Source organism: Quercus lobata, chromosome 9 (assembly GCF_001633185.2).
Source record: "Quercus lobata isolate SW786 chromosome 9, ValleyOak3.0 Primary Assembly, whole genome shotgun sequence".
Taxonomy (NCBI): domain Eukaryota; kingdom Viridiplantae; phylum Streptophyta; class Magnoliopsida; order Fagales; family Fagaceae; genus Quercus; species Quercus lobata.
Window position 1 is genome coordinate 5,642,666 of NC_044912.1, and position 19,238 is coordinate 5,661,903.

A 19,238-nucleotide genomic window follows, 5' to 3' on the forward strand; every position below is an offset into this window, starting at 1 on the left:
TATCTCAAAAGGACAACTTCAAAACCTAAAAGGATTTTAAAAAATTGCTTAAGAGGCTTTAGAGACTGCAGGTCTTAGAGAGGCACAACTTGATGTACATCCAACAAGAGGTTGGTCAACAATGGATTCAGGAAATATACAGTGTTGCAAATACAACAGCAAATATACAAACTATATATCAAGAGTTCCTTTTCGCAGTAACAAACTTCATCGGGCTGGATTAAAGAGGTAGCTGCAAAATGCATAGCTCTCATCAGCTTGAATGTCATATACCCATATGAACAACTATACGAAAGATCGACAATTAGAATAGTATTTTAAAGAGTTAATATTAAACATCTAATATTAGTCAAGCTTGGAATCTAAACCTCTAATGCAAAAGTGGGATACCTTATCTTTGGACAAGGTTGTTTTAAGTGGGATACCTTTTCCTTTATAGTTTAAGGGGGTAGTCTTTATCTCTTTCTTACTTTTTTTTAAGGCAGTATAAAAACAGGTGAGACATCCACAAGACAAGCATTATAAGCACTACCAGCAACATGATTGAATCTTTTTCTCATTCTTCTACTTTTTTTGAGATAAGTAAAAGTAATTATACTCCACTGACTTAAAAAACACAACATCTTTGAATTTTACATATTCAAATTATAATTTATAAATTATAAGAATATGAGGTATGGTTGGATCTTAAATATTATAACTACTTCAAAATCTCCAGAGAAATCATGAATTGAATGGTTAGGAAGTAGGAACGATGTATAACTCTGCCATTGGCTGATTTCTACAGTGCTATCAACTAACGTCATTGACATGGTTACATGACTCACATGGTATATGAATACTTAATTTGGGAAAATATTTAACCAGAGACTTCAGGTTGAATTTTCATAAGCTAAATACTTTAGGAGATAGCTGCTAGAAAAATACTGAAGAGTAAACAAAAATAAATGCATGATAAGCCAATGACCTTTGGGTCTAAGGGCACTTCCAACCCATAAAAATAGGGTGCTGAATTAGGTTATGGATTCAAATCCTATGGAATGCATGAGCTATCAGGAAAAAAATAATAACAAGCAAGAATAATATTTTTCTCAAAAAAAGGGAGAAAAAAAAAACTTACTAGAATTAAATGCTAAGACAACAGCAATCACTTTCTCTATTTAGCTGCAACTGTCCTTTGAACAGTAGAAACACCGTCCACAAATTTTGTTCGGAAAAGAACATTAGCATTATTGAACATGCCTTCTTTCAATGAGACCACAATAAACTGCAGAAGCAAAAAACAAATGAGAAGATTACTCAAACCAGGCTAAAGGTAACAGAAAGCTGATTTTATCTAACAAGTTCCATTATCAAATTTGATGTATTTGACACCTCATTCTTCAGCATATGTTTCCTCAAAGATATTTAAGCATTAATGCATTGCTATTTGGCGAAAAGAATCTTCTCATTTTTTCTGTAAGAGTAGGATGCAACACATGACATGACATGGCAGTTGCCATGTTAATGTATGCATAGAACTTGTAAAGAAGACTTGTAAACTAGCACCCCCCACCCCCCTGCTAGGGATGCTTTGCTATATTGTTTAGTACCATTGAATCAAGGACTCAATAGTTTTGTCAAGCAAAATTTTCGGAAATTATTGTTACTATAATTTGCATATGACATACAAATGGAATGCATTTTGCATATTCTAGCTCAATGTGCCTTGTATCATATGATGTAATTAAAATTTAAATCAAAGTTTCATAATACTACATTTATCCTTCATTACGATACAATTAAAATGCAATTCATACTGCATTTATCCTTCATTTCACTTGTATCACATATACCATATCATGTTTTGCAGAAGCATACATAGCAATAAGTTTTACTTTCAAGATTTTTTTTTTTTTAAGTTACACATCAGAGGAAGTAGTAGTTGAGCTATCGCTCATTGGTTTTTTTAAGTTCTTAAAAACATTGTGATTCCTTTTTTCTGCTTTCTTGAGTCAAGCATTTATACTGTGAAAATTGAGTAAATATTGATCCAAGCAAGAATATTGACCATCTTTTAAGACAGAATTGGGAAGTGTCCAAGCAGTATACATGCATTTAAAAAAGGTATACACACTATATGAAGTTATGGCAACTCACCTCTAAATTACCAACAGCCAAGTAAACAACATATATATGGGGCCAAAAAGTGTTGAACAACAGTGTTCAAGAGGGCCAAAAAGAATATATGTTTCACTGTGTTTCAAAACTTCTGTTTTAAACAGATAAAAATAAAACACTAAGCTTTATAAATTTGATATGCTTTATATTATATAACTTTTATGCTTTATATTTTACGAAGATGAAGTGGAAGAGAAGAAAACAAAAATAAAACATCACATACACCACAAACAAGTCATCAAACCTGGGAGTGTGGAAAGTGAGTTTTTATCATTCTCCCTATGTTCTGCGTGTGGCTTAGATCAAGAGCTGCATCAACCTGTATAACACCTTAAGAATCAAATCATTTGTAGATTCGAGAACCACTTTTTATACAAGAAAACTCAGTATGGAAGGTCTCATGTGTATGTATGGGAACAAGATGATGAAAAGCCATATCTACTAATTTGCAAATCACACAGATTTTTTTTTTCTGTAAGTTGGATTAAAGATTAGTTTAGCTGAAAGAATTATGATAGAGGTGTCCCAATTGACTAATCCAATAATAGTAGGATTATCGAGGGTATATCAAATCATTTGGAAGAATTAAGTACCTCATCCAATATGTAAAGCGGAGCTGGTTTAAAGAGTAGCAGTGCCAAGATTAGAGAAAGTGCAAGTAGAGATCGTTGGCCTCCACTGAGTTCTGACAGGGATTGTTTCCAAACAGATCCAAATGCAACACGAACCTCAAGACCATCAAGGAAGCTGCATCCTTCAGGAGGCTCTAGTTTTGCCATGGTTCCAGGCAATAGGGTAGAAAAGATGGATCCAAAGTCACTGAAGAAAATGGACAAATTTCTGAAAGTAAGTCTGATCAAAGCTTTGAGAAATAACAACTAGATGAAACATCAAAATACATGGAGGAGATAGATTACTAGTTCCAATCTCCACTACAACTTAGAAAGCAGATCTCAAATAAAACGCAACTTACCTGTTAACTTTTACCCAAGTAACTTTTAGTGTTTCCTTCTTCTTCTCATCTAGCTCTTCAATGACCTTCTTGATTTTGGACTTGTCATTCTAGGAAAAACAAACCTATATTAAGTGAAGAGAAATCAAAGTATAACTTCAGACAGATCACGGGGTACAAACCTCAATGATGTTTTTCTTGGACATCAAGTCATTGTACTCATCTTCTGCTTTCTCAAACATTGCCATAACTTTCTTGTTCACCCTTTTCTCAAGGCTTCATAGATGAAACAAGAACAAATATATGAATTTTAATCAAAAAGATAATAATAATCAAGGAATTTTAATCAAACTCATAACAATGAATTTTCTAAGTCACACACCCAGATTGTTCCACCTGCAGTCTCTCAAGTTCTTCCCTTGCCTTAATAGGATCACGAGATGCAAAATCATAATCAGTCCCACTTCTTCCAAATAGCTGTTTCTCAGGTGCAATCCAAGCATGCTTCTCAATAAGCTTGTCTACCTTTGTAGAGCAATCTTTCTGTTCCATCTCCATTCGTTTGACCTAATTCAGAAAACCAAAAGCCAATTGATTCAGTATATCAAGTTATAGGGGAATACCTGTGCAGATAAAAAAGCAAATTACCTCATTTTCCATCTTCTTCCTCTCAAGATTAGTCTCACTAAGTTTATGTTGAAGTTTCTGCTGGTCTTTAAGAATACAACTAATTTGGGAATCACATTCCTTCATCTTCTGTCGAATCAAATTGAGTTTGGATTGAGCTTGATCATGATTATTCCTAGTGGCAGCAACCTGCAACAAAGAAGCATGAGACGCTAATTTCAACACCACATAATTTGTCAAAGTATCTGTGTTTACCTTGGCCTTTTGTTCCTCTAATTCAGCAGTGAGACTGTCAATTTGTGTTCTCAAAGAAACTAGTTGAGCCTCCAAGGAGGCACGTTCCTGTACAACAGCTTCCATTTCCATAACAAGTCTCTCCTTTTCATTTTCATGCCCCTACTAGCCAACAAAAACATGTGACAAGAAGTTAAAGAGCAAGAACCAAGCACTTATTAGATACCTGAAGCAAATGGCATTAACACTTAGTAAATGACAATACTATTTAGCTACCCAAAGATTTATGAAATAACTGTGAGGCCAAGACCTCTACATGTATGTCAGCATCACCAGTTATTCTGTGTTTTGACTAACATCTGACTTCCCCATCCTTAATGATATTTCTTCTAATAATAACATAATGATTATTGACTAAATAACCTATAACAATTTTTAGTTAATGAAGTAAATGGAAGATAATTTATAAGTTCCACCATAATATATATGACCATGAAACCTCCAGGAGTGTTATAGGTACCTCCTTGAGGTTTTTACATGCCCACTGGGTTCTTTTGTTTCTGGAGGGGGAAGAGTGGGACAAAAGAAAATTTCATTGCAATAGAACTTGAACTAGCCAATGCAAAACAATATTTGACCATCACAATCAGTAAGAGTAGGTTGTGAAAAGTAATTATACTTCGACTGTCACACATTGGAAAACAGTAGGATGATGAAGATAGAAGGCAGGCATGCCTAAAGATCATATGCAATATTATAAGAAAATTCAGCAACATACCTTTACAGCTTTTGAAGATGACTGCATTTGAGCTTTTACTGCCTTAATCTTTTTCTCCAAATCCTTGAGTCTGCCCTCCCGATTATCACCATGTTCTTTGATAGATTTCTCAAGCAATGAAACTGTATTTACACAGTTTTCATATACAAGTTGCTTTTCCTTAGCCGCAGATTTTGCTTCTTCAAGCTCCAACTCGATTTTCTTCACTAATTCACCAAGCTAGATTGTGCCCAAAAACAAATATCAAAACAAAATATTATTCATAAGTATATAGGCCACATATGAGAGACAGAAATAAGCAGAACCTTATGATGCTCATTTTGCTCAGCCCTGCCCTGAAATAAAGAAAGGTCATATGATTTAAGCTCCAACTGTGTTTTAAGGCCGGTGAACTTTTTCTGAAGAGGCATGAGTTGTGCAATCTGCAATGTGAGGACAAGAAGCCGGCAAAAAACAAAGAACTTCAAATTTTGCATACAGCTATAAGCCTTCAAAAGATAAACATGCACTTCAAGAGTCCATGTGTAAGAAATGAAAACAATGATAGTAATAGCTACGAAAACACAACAGGTTCAATACACCAAAAAATAAAATGACTGATCAAAGATAATAGAGGACTAGAGGTAACAAGATACAAAAACATGAAAATAGGTTATAAAGTATCAGTTCAACCTAATTATATAAAATCCATGTACTCTTCAAAATAAAAATAACATAAAATAAGAATACGGGCCTATTTGGTAATGTTGTTCTAATAACATTGTTTGTATTTTTTGAAAATACATGTGGGTAAAATAGTGTGAAAATACGTGTAATATTATTTAAAAACTGAAAATTATTGTTTAAGTACATGTACCAAACGGGCCAATGTTGCAATGTAGAAACTAAATTTTGCACTGAGAAATAATATGGTTTGCTAAATCTATTAACTGCAACAGTATAACAAAGTGATTTGAACCCATCAGGGTGCAGCCTAGTGGTTGGAGGCTTGGGACAAGCTAGAGACCCAAACCTCCTAGATTCGATCCCCACTAGGAGTTTCCCCAAATTACCTAATCAGCGGTACTAGTGGGTGGGGTCGTGTATCCATAGTTTACAGTTTACTCCCCAGGGGTGGGTCCAAAGGGCCCTTCCTTGGTTAGGTTCCACACCATCCCAAAAAAAAAAAAAGAAAAAAAAAATTGAACACACTAAAGGCAAAAGGGGATGATCAAAAGGAAATGGTTGTAGGCAGTGAGATTGCCATGCCTTTCACAAGATGTGGCTCTACATCAGACTATGACAACTAAGAATTTATGTGTTCAACCCCAACGAATTGTTGGATCGACATAAGTGTTGCACTCCAACACTAGAAAGCGAACTGTGAAGATAGGCATATATTTTGCATTCTGCATCCCAATAAAAAATGCACAATGCTGGGCACACAATGCTTCCAAATCCAGACACCAAGCATAAATAAAGCATGGGTTCATAAATGTATCACATTAAAAAACATTTCTACCATTATCTCTATCATTAGCCATTGTGTTTATCTTTATGAATGTAGTTGACAATACAGCAAAGAAACTAATAACTTCAGAGCAGGTTCAGTACCAAGGGCATTTTTTTTGTCTCGCTAAACTTCCTTTGCATGCTAACAAGGATTATTTTGACAAGTGACTGGTAGAGCAATTCTCTAATGAAAGTGTTTACTGCAAACTGTTTCCAACTCTACTTAGAACAAGCAAAATGCATTTGTCATGGATAAACATATCAAACATCAAGGATATGAATGCACTCATATGGCCCACATAATTATAAGTCTTTAATCATGTCAAAAAGAACTTGGAGAACTTGGATTCCTCCAAGTAACTATCAATGCAAAGACCAAAATGTAACATACATCGTTAAAAGTGTATGCAAAAGAAATTTCCCTGATAATCACAAGAAACTTTTATTCTGGCAAAGACGAAAGGCTGTTCAAGGTCTACCTTTGCTTCAATTTCAGACAACATTTTCTGATGTGCATAAAGTTTTGATTCAGCCTCTGCCAAATGATGAAGTTGCCTTAGCAAATCACCACCACCCCTAAAGCAACAAATGGTTATTTTAAAAGGTCATCTAGAATATCTATAGAGAAGAAGACACAAATACTTGAAAGCTTATTCTAACAAGCATAAAATAACAATACCTTTGAGTTCGTAGGCAAAGCACAAAAACCATGCAAAAGAACAATATTGATTCTATATAATTAGTCAGGAAACCTACGAGTCTTATTAGAGAGAGAATGTTTGCAATACATTTAAGAATGCCTGAGACAACTATCAACTAGAGCACAAGGAAAAATAGTGACTTACTTGCGGCTTCCACCAGTCAAAAGACCACTTGGCTGAAATATATCCCCTTCAAGAGTGACACTTCGGGTGCGAATTTCCCTATTAAAAGCAACCTATGAAACATTCAACAAAGTGCAAGTCAAATTGGGCAAAGCCATAAGAAAATGCAATGTACAACTAATGATTGAGAAATCTCAATTTTAAAAATGAATAAATAAATGAAAAGGCATCATCAGAAAAGCATGTCCAACAGAGCTGGATACAAAACCTACAATGATTACCTCATTTACACTTCTCAAAAAGTACCAAGAACAATAACGTTAAAAGGGATAATGATTAGAAGGGGAAACATCAGATAATTTGGCATTTCAGACACTTTAGGACACAACACTTGTGTCCTACCATGTTTAAGATTGATTTGGAAACAAATAAAAGAATTTCTTAAAATTGTATAACAATGTGAAAGTCAAGCATTTTTGTCAAGACTACTAGAACACCAAATAAAAGAGGTGAACATGCCATCACCAAAGCAAGGACAACCACCATGAGTTGAATCAAGCTCTTGAATTGATGCCCTAGATGAAAAAAGAGCCAAAAAGGAGCGTACCTCCTTGGCAGCATCAACGGTCTTGCAAACAAAGGTTGAACCAAATACATATTCCATAGCAGTCTGCAATTTACAGTACACAAACTTTTAGAATTTGATGAAATGTATATTCAACTCATCCATGAAAGGATAAAGAAAAGGTACAGAAGTTGATCACAAGTCTATGCATCTGCTGTTTGTAACTAGCAAACAACCAAAATGAAAAATACATGCAACAAACTTCAGCACCCAAATTTGTTTAGGTGCAGAAAAATGCATCACAAACCTTACCACTAATTACTTGAATATTTAACAATAATACCACAGAAAAATGCATCAACAATTCAAAATAAGCAGCTCGCAGTTTTGAGGCTTAAAACATCAAATCAAATGGGCTCATTGGAAACACACCTTCAACTCCTCCTCATAACCAACCAAGGAAAGAGCCAGTTCTGCATTATCATTGCCTACCTAAAATTGAAAGAATGGTATTATTCCCAGAACAATTTATCTGACAAAGATGTTAGACTGTGGAGAAAAATTAATTCACTGACTAACCAATCTAACAGCAGAATGTTGAACCCTTGGGGGAACAACGTGGGATTGTATTTTGTTCAAAGGTATAATTGTCACTCTTCTTCGAAGATCACCATTCTGAAGCAGTTGTTTCCCAGTATTTTCTGTGTCTACAACAACATTAAACAACTTTCCACCAGCAGTAACCTGAAAGTTCACTAAATTTGTAAGAGTCAACTTACCAAATTTCAGATATGAAATGAACAATGATGTATCATGCATTCTAACCTCTAAGGCAGTCATCGTGGAGCTATCCCTTACTTTGATAAGCTTTGCCACCACACCTTTTACCTTTGACCTATCAAAATTCCTCATAGGGTCACGATATGTGAACTCAACATTTGCTAATTGTGCTGACAGATTGCGTATTTCATCCTTCAACTTCTGCACCAGCTCCAACTCAGATGCACGATCCTGAAGAAATATTTTAATTTACAGAATTATTGACTAAATTGAGATTTATATACTATATAAGTGGTGGATATAACCATAGCAACCTTTTGTAATGCCTCCATCTGTCCCTCTTTATATGGAAGAGACTCTAATGCCTTCTTAACATTTTCCACATCACTTGTTCTAGCCTTAAGCTCTTTCTCTACAGAAACAGCTTCTTCACGTTTTGACATTAACTGACGTCTTTTCTCTTTCAGCTCCTTCTCACAGTGGCTTATTTTTGTTTTCAACTGTTTCAATTCTGTTTCAGCACTTCCAACAGCTACCTTGGCATCACCTAGTTGATCTTCAAGGCATTTCTCCTCATTTCCATTGCTCTTGCCAGCTAATACACCCTAACCATAGTTTTACATAATCAAATTCAAAAATGCAATCTGATTTCCAATCAACTGAAAGCAGTACCAATGTCAATGGAATAGCACACACAATATAAGCATATATACCTGGTAATCATTTTCATACTCCTCCAAACTCTTAGTAAGTTCCTCAAACCTCTTTTTCAGATCAGATGCCCCTTCTTCAGCCTTTCTAACAGCAGAGGCCTTCTCTTCCACAGAATGCTTCAAATCTTCAATATTATTAACAATCTGGAGACATCAAAATGTAAAATCTAATTACAATATTCACAAAATTGGCAAGGAAAAGGGGAAGGGGAGGAGATACTATGGAACAGAAAGAGCAGAGAATGTGAACCCTTTATTTTTTTACAAATACACAAAGCTTGAAAATATACAAAAGAATAAAGTGAGTTTGAGAAGTGAAACTCAGTTACCTTTTCAGCATTTTCTTTTTCACTTTTGAGAGTGTCTTCTTTATTGTTCAGTGCAGACACTTCCCTCACAAGATCTTGAGAAATAGTGTCTACTTTCTCCGACAAAGATTTAACCTCCCCACCCATACTTGCTTCCTTTTCAGCAGTCAATTTTGATACTTCAGTCTCCATCTCCTGTATTTCTGCCCGCATAGTTCCCATATTGTCATCAGTCTCGGCAATCCTGGCCTTTACCTGTTCCACCCCACATACTGCATTATCTTTAATCCTCTCTGCTTGAACAAATTCGTAAGCAATGCAAAACCTTTTAAGTCTATCCAACTCAGCATTGCCATTCGCCCATTGCATATACTGTGTCCGTTCTTTCCTCAACTTCTCCAAAGCAGGCAGTATTTCCTGGTCAAGAAGCTTGTTGATCTCATCAACCTTACTCTGCTTCTTCTCAAGTGTTTTCAATGCAGACTCTTTCTTTGTCTCATACATTCTTGTACCAGCAGCCTCTTCAAGCATGGACAGGATCTCAGGGGGTTTCATATTTAAAACCTTGGTAATACGCCCTTGCATTATAAGAAAATGTGGATTGTTAACATTAAGCTGCACCGAATGGAAAAGATTCTGAACCTGACTAGGCTGGGCAAGTTTTCCATTGATCAGATATTTGTTCCTTCCACCAACCACAATCTGCAGAATATAACAATATATGCTCAAAAAATATAATAAAATATATATCTTTTTCCTTTTTTTTTTTTAAGATTCACCATTAACTTATGATATACTCAGATGGTGTGTAAAGAGGGACGTTAAACAAAAGAACCAATTGTACTTAGCTTATTAAAATGGATCCATCACCAAATTCACCAAAACAGCACTATAAAAAGGCCATTTCCCAACGTTGTCCCCACCTAAGCATGAACCTCAAAGGGGCAATTTGAATATGGCACCAACCTCAAGCAGTATTGCACAAACTGACAGCTGTTTCTTTTTCTGTTTTCCATGACCTTACCCTCCACCCATACTTGTGCAAGAAGGAAGTGCCATTAGAGGCAGAGCTCAAGTAACCACTCTTAAAGAATCAAACATGCTCACTAGCACTTGATGGCCCAAGGCTAATACATTTGCACTAGAAATCCTATTCATTAGCCCCTCTATATACAATTACCATTTTTAACAAACAACTCCGCTTGCAAAACAGTTAGCAATTTAGCACTGAAACCCACAAACATTTACATCTTGCACTTTTGATCCCAATCCATCTTATCCACAACTACACTTATGAAATGCTATTATCCAAAAAAAAAAAACCCACAAGCTCAAAATCCAAATTTACACCATCATTGTTACACTACAATTAAGCTCTCGTGATAAGTGACAAATTTTCAACTTTATTAATCCAAAATCCACCTTCCTAACCAAAATTTCCACATAATATTCTAAAATAAATCACCTAAAACATAATAATCCATATAATTACCCAAAATTTAACATAATTAGTCACAAACTAACTGCAAAATAGCAAACGAAACCTGTCGAGTTTTTTTTATTACAATTCACTTAAAGGGATTATTTGTATATTTGCTTTAACAAGACCCTCTCAATTCTTCCTTAATGAGTACAATCAAACACGGGTTATAACATATTCCATAGTTAAATAATTAAATTCATAATTTCCTAACAACTTAAGCTATCGCGGATAATTTATCAACTATATTAATCAAAAACATAATTTCCACACATTATTCTAAAATAAATCACCTAAAACATAGTAATTGAAACAATTACAAAGTAATTACGAAATAGGAAACCGAACCTGTCGAGTAACAGTGATTTCGCGGTGGTCCTCGTACCCGAGTGGGCTCCGAGTCCGGTCGGAGTTATTGAAGACGATGGACACAGTGGCCTTAGTAATTCCCGCTTGGCCTTGCTTGTACACGAGCTCCTGAAGATTCGAAGCCCTAACCTGCTGCAAATTCGTGATCCCGAGCACGAAGCAAATCGAATCGAGGATGTTGGACTTGCCGGACCCGTTGAGACCCGTAATCGCGTTGAAAAACGGGTCGAACCCTGGGACCACGGTTCTCGTCGCGTAGGATTTGAACCCTTCCAAGCATATCTCCTTGATGTGCATTGTCTCACCAAAAACCCTAGAGAGTGAATGGGAAGGGAATTAGGGTTTTGGAGATCGAAATTCGAAACCCTAGAAGTGGATTTGGTTTTTTTGTGTTTGGGGGAAGTGAAGTGGGAGAGAGGGGTTTGAATTTTGAAAGTGAAAAATGTTTGGATCTATGAGCTCTGTAGTCTGTACTGTGTCAAAGGCGGGAAAATGCTTTTCGCTTCGGTTCTCTGAAAAAATTTAACGTTGATTCATTTTTGGGCCAAGACGGGGTGAACCCAACTGTTGGGTTGGGCTTTTTATGGACCAGTTTGGGCTGAATTCTAATTTCAAAGTAATGCTAATACAAAATTAATTTTCGCAAGTTTTTTTTCACTACAAATTTTTTTTTGAGAAACAAAAGTAGTGGCTGTGTGAGGAAATTTTTTACTACACTTGAGTTTATATGTTTGTATTGGTTTATCTACCATTAAACACTTGTCACTTCAATCGTTGTAAAATATTGTGTGTAAATTATTATGACTCAGAAGTTATAAAATATATTGATTCTAATTCCTTGTCAACTCTGAACCGAAAAAATAAATAAAATAAAATTATATGTGCGTATGATGCAATATCACGTTATTCTAGTTTTAGTTTTAATATTTTCAATCAATGAAATCAATTAAAAAAATGTTGATTCAATTTCAGAGTTTGTTTCGATTTTGGGCTAGGTTGAGGCCAGTTTCTAGTAGGCTTGGGCTTTTTGTCCAATAGCAGATAGGCACTTTGTCATGCTCTCTCTTCTAGATATAGGTTTATGATTCATAAACATTCTCTGTTTTTTCTGCTGAATGATTCATAAACATTCTCACATTTACTTAGCTAGAGAACGATGTTTTCTTTTGTTCTCATTATTTTCTCAGAAGATAACCAAAAATCTTTATAGCTAGCTTAGTGGTATTGCTCAATTTCCCTCACTTCCCAAACCACCAATTATTTTGGTAAGTAAAATAATTTATGTTTTCATTTTAAAGTAAGCATTCAAATAGAGTCTAATTTAGTTGCATGAATATGATGTATTGGATGAACACTTTGTTGATTTAATGATATGGTTAAAGTTTAGTTGTACAAAGAGATAGAGAAATTTTAAGTTTGCTTTGACACTTATCGGAGAAAGTTTTCGTACCTTTAGAAATTGCATTCCAGTCAAACTTTGTCGGACTCCAATTCACAATGAATTTATTCAAAAGATCCTCAACATGTGATGCATAGAAGGAAAATTAACAATTCATTCTCACATGATGCATTGTCTGCGTTCAATATATGCATCACATATTTTTATTGGTTTTACATACATGCATAACAAAGAATACATGCACACATAGGGTCATAGTCGAGAGAGACTAAGATGATTTTTAGTTATTAGCAACCTGTATCTCCAACTGCCTACACACATTACGCATGGTTGGGCGAGATTGAGGATTGGTACATAAACATGAAAGTGATAAGTTTTGCATTAGAGCTAATTCATCAGCAATCTTTTGATTTCTGGGAGGTGGGAGACGATCATCTAGCACATCTTTGAGGGGGACGCTTGTACCAATTGAGGAATGTAGATTAGTTATGAGTTCGCCTGGATGCTTTCCCATAAGAACTTCAAGCACCAAAACACCAAAGCTATAAACGTCACATTTTTCAGTCACTGCCATTGTGTAAGTAAGCTCTGCAAAAAATCAAACATGGTGTACAACAAATGGAAGATGTAGAAAAAATAGATGAATGAATATATAGCTAAATGGTTTTTAATATATATCTATATTATATCTAAAAACTGAAGTGTAGCATTTATTGTTACTACGCTCCAATTGAGCCACATCATCGACCATATCACTTCTTTTTTTCCTTCATTTTTTAAACAATATTAATATATAAATAAATAGTGCAACTTTACAGATTCTCTAACTCATTAAATCCAACTCACCATTCATTTATCCTTCTTCCAATTCTCAACTCTTCATTTTCCCCTTCAAGACCGTTTCGCTCTTTTGAAATTCAAACCCTTCAATTGCCACTTTTGTGATTAACTATGTTATTTTTAGCACTATAAATTTACAGTTGCTCTCTCTACCTCCGCAAAAGTTGCCAAAGTGTCATCAGATTTGGAAAGTCCCTTTGAGGTTTGTTCTTTCCCTTCTTATTTTTTCTTTTCCCCCGACTTCAGTTTTTCCATTGGATTTCTAAAGTTTGTGGATGATATGCCTTTTTTTGGGTTGCTGACAATGTGATCACTTTGGGGCTATGGGTGGCTAGGATTGGTTTCAGGGATGAAGCCAAGACTTTGAGTTAAGGGAGACGACTCTAACCTTTACTTCGGCGGTTTCTTAGCCGCGAAGGTTTTTTTTTTTTTTTTTTTTTTGAGTTTTTGATGTGTGCGTTTATTGGGTAAAGACAAAATTATTCTGTTTAAAACTTTTTAAAGGGCCATTTGTTTGTTTGAGTAAAATTGGTTAATTAGACTTAATTTTTTTTAGCTTTGCTATTGGTTATTTTTGTTGTTGCTCAAATGTTTTTGGGCTAGTATATGTTGTTTTAGATTTTACATTTATAAATTTTTTTAATGCCCTTTAAAATGAGGAAAGTGCTAAAGGCATATTGCTGATATAGTGAGTGATTATTAATAAATAAATAATTGATATAAATGATAGGCTCATATGCAAAACAATAAGAATTTGTACCTCAATAGTTTATAACAATATTGTAGATAAGTTTGTAACTGTAACTTTACTCTAAAAAGAATCAATGATATTGTTAAGGGGGCAAAATATAATTTTATAGAACAAAATTACTAAAATTAATGCATATATATATACTAATATTTTTTTTTAAAAAAAAATTAGGGAGGGCCATTGCCCCCCCTGGTCAATTAATGCCTTTGTCCCTAATTGGTTTGTCGGTTATGAGAAGGGTTTTCAAGAATTAGAAATCTCTACAAAAACTTCTTACTTCATATTCATGTTGTACAATTTTTATTTTATATTTGTGTTTTACCCGTTCAATTTTTTTATCTTTGACATTTTAGTTTTCTTACATTTGACATTTGTTTAACTCTATATAAAAAAAGGAAGAAAATAAAACCAAAGTTTAATGTATTAACCTATGATTGTTTTGAAACAATAATAGAGTATACGTTATAATTATACTACAATTATTGTTTTCATATTTTTTGACTCAATGGTTCTTTTTGTTGTGGAACCTTTCTCAAATTCTGTTTGGCTTCGACAAATATTATGTTTAGCACACTTTTTCTTATTATGTGCAACACATAATAATTTAATCTTGCAGTCCAATAGATAATAAAAAATCTACCTCAAAAGTTTGGTCACGAGGAAATAGAAAATCTCAAAACATGATTAATTAGGGGTTTAATTTTTATCTGATTTTGATAATGCTAAATGTGGAATTTGGTTCTTGTAGGGTTTAGGATCATTGACCTAGATACATGAGAGTTTGACAATAAAGGTTTCTTAAGAGGCCAAAGACATTTCTAAGGAACTTTAAGAGAAGAAAGAAAGCTTCTTCTTTTTTTTTCAAAAACTTCCATTATTATATATAGTATAGACATGTATAGACATTGTTTTTGTTTTTTATTCTTCATTGATTTCATGATTTAGTTATTAAGAAAAACCCAAAATAATAGAACGGAAATGGATAATACTTTTAAAAATAGTTCAATTTTTAAGGAGAACAAATTATTTTCAATAATTTTTAGAGAATAAATTATACATTATAGCATATTACAAAATAATTATATATTTCCACGCATCGCGTGGATCTGCGACTAGTATCTAATTAAAGTTTGATGCAGCCCCACTTAAATTTAGCCAAAAAAAAACCACCAATAAGATTTGACTTTAATCATTTCATTAATATATAACAAACAATAAAATGCACATATAGCAATCAGAATGGACATAAATTAAAGTTCCTAGAATAAGCATGTTCAATTCAAGCAAAAAAACCATTAGAGAGGAGCTATAAAGCTTACCTGGGGCGAGATAGCCGTAAGTGCCTGCAATTGTTGTCCAATTAGACGAATCAGGCTTCAAGAACTTTGCAATGCCAAAATCCGAGACATAGGCTTCAAGGTTTGGGCTCAACAAAATATTCTTGCTCGAGATGTCGCGATGAATTATAGGAGGAACACAATCATGATGCATATAAAATAAAGCATAGGCCACACCTTTAACTACTCCTACCCTAGTTGCCCAGTCTAGCTCCTTTGCTCCTTCTTTGCTGCATAGCATATCAGCTAAGCTTCCTCTTTCCATGAACTCATAGACCAAAAATGAGTGCACTTCTTGGAAACAAAACCCCAAAAGCTTCACAATGTTTCGATGTCTTATTTTTGTTAAAGCTGCTACCTCATTGGTAAAACATTTTATATTTTCAGTCTCTGTGCCTTCAGCCATAGACCTCAACTTCTTCACGGCAAACACTTGAGCGCCTGGGATTTCCACTTTATATACTTTTGCAGTTCCCCCCACCCCAATACAGTACTTGTCATCAAAGTTTTCTGAAGCTTCCACGATTTCTTCAAACATGGTGTTCCCATCAAAGTACCATATCAAGAAAGGATTTTCAGTCTTTGATGTGCCTTCATCTTTCAGCATATTTCTTGAGAGCTTCTTTTCTAGAAATAGAAAAATCCCAACAGACATAATTGAAAGTGACAATGCACCAACAAAAGAAGCAACAATGATTATTACAAGTTTGCCTTTCATGTTTCCGCCACCCTTCTTTTTAACTGAAGCATTGCATGGTCGCAAACCTTGGATTTCGCCACATAGATCTTTGTTGTTACTGAAAGCCTCTGGTGTAGCTGACCAAAAGATTTTGCCCTCAGGAAGAGGACCCTCCAAATTGTTGTTTGACAGGTTGATGCTTATCAAGCTCACCATGCTGCCTAGTGAAGTGGGGACTGAATCATTGAGATTATTGTTGGAGAGGTTCAAGTATTCCAAATCTAAAAGGCTGCCAAGCCAGGATGGTATCCCTCCCATTAGTGAATTGAAACTCAAATCGAGATCCTGTAAGGCTCGAAGATTAGCAATTTGGTAGGGAATCGTCCCATTCAAGTAATTCTTGCTCAAAGATAAACTTTGCAGCTTCCAACAGTCCCCTATTTGATCTGGAATCGGCCCACCAAGCATGTTTATGGAAAGGTCAAGAGTCTCCAAATTGGACAGTCCTCCAATTCCTGCAGGTACCTCACCAGAAAACTTGTTGTCTTTCAAGATTAGCTTTAATAATTTGGATAACTTTCCAATTTTTGCTGGTATTTCACCAGACAATTGATTGGAAGAAAGGTCAAGGAATCCCATTTTGCTCAATTGAACAATCTCTTTTGGGATTTGACCACTTATCATATTCCCAGCAAGTTTCAACGCTGTCAAGTTTTGGCACTGTCCCCAGTTTGGTGAGAGTTTACCTCGCAACCTATTGTAACTCAATTCAATATAAGTGAGATTTGGGTACACTCCAAAATCCTGGTCTATATATCCTGTCAGTTGGTTATGTTCAAGCCGAACCCTATACAAGGTTCGGCAGTTTTTAAGACTAACTGGGATAGGACCAGTGAAATTGTTAAAGGATGCAGTGAAGTTGACAAGCTTTCCACCTTGACACACTTGTTGGGGTAACTGGCCAGTGAAGTTGTTCAAAGCCAGTTGTAGATTAACTAACGAAGAAAGGTTTCCTATTTCTTCTGGTACAGAACCAGATAACCGGTTAATCAACAGGGACAAATCTGTTAGTTTTAAAGTCCCAATACTAACGGGGATTTTTCCTGAAAGCTCATTTAGGCCAAGGGAAAGTGTGGTTAGGTCACTTAAATTACCTATAGATGGAGGGATTGGACCACAAAAGTAATTCGCATCAAGGAGCAGTTGAACCAGGTATTTCAAATTTCCTATTTCTTCAGGAATTCTACCACCAAGCTCAGTATATTGGAGGGCAAAATTTTTAAGACTAAGGAAGCCAGTTTTGGACAGACTGGTTCCATCGGGGAATAAACGCCGGTCTAGTTCACCAGTTATATTGTTTCGGGAAACACCAAGATCAAAAAGCTGAGTGAGATTAGCAAGAGAAAGAGGTAATGAGCCATTGAGGGAATTTACGGAAAGGTCAAGATATTGGAGTTTGGAAAGTGTGCCAATGTTTGTTGGTATGGGGCCTGTGAGTTTGTTCTCTCTGAGATCAAGGTGAAGAAGGTTTGGAAAGGAAGAGAAATCTAAGTTTTGGAGGTTACCTCTCAGTCCTGCGTATGCAAGGTTTATTTCAGTTATGCTTCCTTCATTGTTGCATGTTATTCCACGCCATTTGCATGGACTTGAAGCAGAGGAATTGGTGTGTGCTACCCACGACTTCAGAATTGGTTGGTCTGGGAGGCTTTGTTTCCATTTGAGTAGAGCCTCAGCTTCTGTGTTTGATATTGGATTAGCCTTGCAGGAGGATAGCAAAACAAACCAGCATGCAACCAAGAGCGCAAGTGAAACATGTTTTGACTGTTTTCCTTGGCTAGCCATCAGGAATCCTTCTTTCTATCGTTTTGGTAGGGAATGTGGTAAAAATACCATTTTTAGTGCCATTAATAATCTTCAGTCCTATCATATCTATAAAGTGGATATAAAAATACATTTTGGCAAGGGAATTTTCAGTCTTATAAAAAAGTCAGTTTTTTTTTTTAATTAATAATTTTTGGCTCCGCCGGATGGGGTAGGGTGAATATTTTCAAGTCTTAAGAAAGAAAATTTTGGTCCTTGCTCAGGAACACATGAAAACCAATGAGCTTTAAGTCATCATTAAAAATAGTAAAGCATGTCCAATCCTCTTCATTTCTATCTGTCACCGGTAATCATTTGACTGCTGAATTTAACTATTTTCAATGGTTCTTTGGCTGGAATTTCAAAATTGATTGCGTTGAATGTCCACTATAAGGTAATAATAAGTCTTCCTCAACTAAGAAACAAAAGAGATTTTTAATTACTATTGGATATCAACAACAATTTCCAAATTCCAACGATATTGTCTTGACCTAACTTGGTTATTTAATTACTATATATATAATATAAGCGTAATTGTACTTTTAGTCTTTATATTTTAGGTTTTTTTCATTTTAGTCCCTACATTTTCATTTTACCATTTTTAGTCCCTAAACCAATTAATGCGTGACATTTAAGTCTTTACCGTCACCCAACTAACAGAAAAAACTGACGTGATTGACAACATATTAAAATAATAATTAAAAAATCTATTTTGATATTAAAAAATGCCACATCAGCATCTAAATTAATTTTAATTAAATAAAAAAATTAAAAATAAAATGAATTTAGATCTAAGAACATAAGAACTTGTTCTTCAATGTTCTTCTTAAATCAAGAAATAAACCTAGCACGACATCAAACCCAAAATCAAAGAGCAAACCCAAATGTCTAGAAACGATCACCAATCAGACCAACAACAACAACAGACCCTACAATCCCAACCAACGAACCCAGTTGAACCCAGCACCCACCAACATCTCTTTCTCTAAACCCAGATCCGATCAAACCTAGTCAAACCCACCAACGATCACCGATCAAAGCCGAAGAGAAAGCCCAGATCCCAGCAAAGAAAGAAGGCTGCCAAAACAATG

At 35.1% G+C, this 19,238-nt stretch overlaps 2 protein-coding genes across 2 annotated transcripts; both read right to left on the bottom strand.

The window, feature by feature from the left end:
- Window positions 1-93: 93 nt before the first annotated feature.
- On the bottom strand, window positions 94-11,774 carry LOC115959734 (structural maintenance of chromosomes protein 2-1-like). The gene is made up of 21 exons (XM_031078264.1): window positions 11,261-11,774; window positions 9,454-10,134; window positions 9,125-9,268; window positions 8,726-9,016; window positions 8,457-8,642; window positions 8,211-8,375; window positions 8,064-8,123; window positions 7,674-7,736; window positions 7,088-7,179; window positions 6,722-6,818; window positions 5,057-5,173; window positions 4,752-4,970; window positions 3,995-4,135; window positions 3,761-3,928; window positions 3,495-3,679; window positions 3,295-3,388; window positions 3,134-3,222; window positions 2,754-2,979; window positions 2,405-2,479; window positions 1,121-1,267; window positions 94-232 (listed from the first exon to the last, which is right to left on the bottom strand). Exons 1-20 carry the CDS (start codon window positions 11,576-11,578, stop codon window positions 1,157-1,159), a joined length of 3,522 nt encoding a protein of 1,173 aa, XP_030934124.1. The 5' UTR covers window positions 11,579-11,774; the 3' UTR covers window positions 94-232; window positions 1,121-1,156.
- A 1,107-nt stretch (window positions 11,775-12,881) lies between these two features.
- On the bottom strand, window positions 12,882-18,129 carry LOC115961113 (MDIS1-interacting receptor like kinase 2-like). The gene is made up of 2 exons (XM_031080149.1): window positions 15,591-18,129; window positions 12,882-13,268 (listed from the first exon to the last, which is right to left on the bottom strand). The coding sequence occupies exons 1-2, from the start codon at window positions 18,127-18,129 to the stop codon at window positions 12,961-12,963; spliced, it is 2,847 nt and encodes a 948-aa protein (XP_030936009.1). The 3' UTR covers window positions 12,882-12,960.
- Between the last annotated feature and the right edge of the window lie 1,109 nt (window positions 18,130-19,238).

Excerpts from the sequence above, each read along its gene's own strand:
- LOC115959734 (XM_031078264.1), bottom strand. The coding sequence starts at position 11,578 with ATGCACATCAAGGAGATATGCTTGGAAGGGTTCAAATCCTACGCGACG. Across the intron at positions 2,980-3,133 it reads ACTTGGGTAAAAGTTAACAG|TGACTTTGGATCCATCTTTT; the intron begins GTAAGTTGCGTT and ends CATTTTCTTCAG. Across the intron at positions 1,268-2,404 it reads CTCACTTTCCACACTCCCAG|TTTATTGTGGTCTCATTGAA; the intron begins GTTTGATGACTT and ends TTGCTTCTGCAG.
- LOC115961113 (XM_031080149.1), bottom strand. The coding sequence starts at position 18,129 with ATGGCTAGCCAAGGAAAACAGTCAAAACATGTTTCACTTGCGCTCTTG. Across the intron at positions 13,269-15,590 it reads TTACGGCTATCTCGCCCCAG|AGCTTACTTACACAATGGCA; the intron begins GTAAGCTTTATA and ends GATTTTTTGCAG.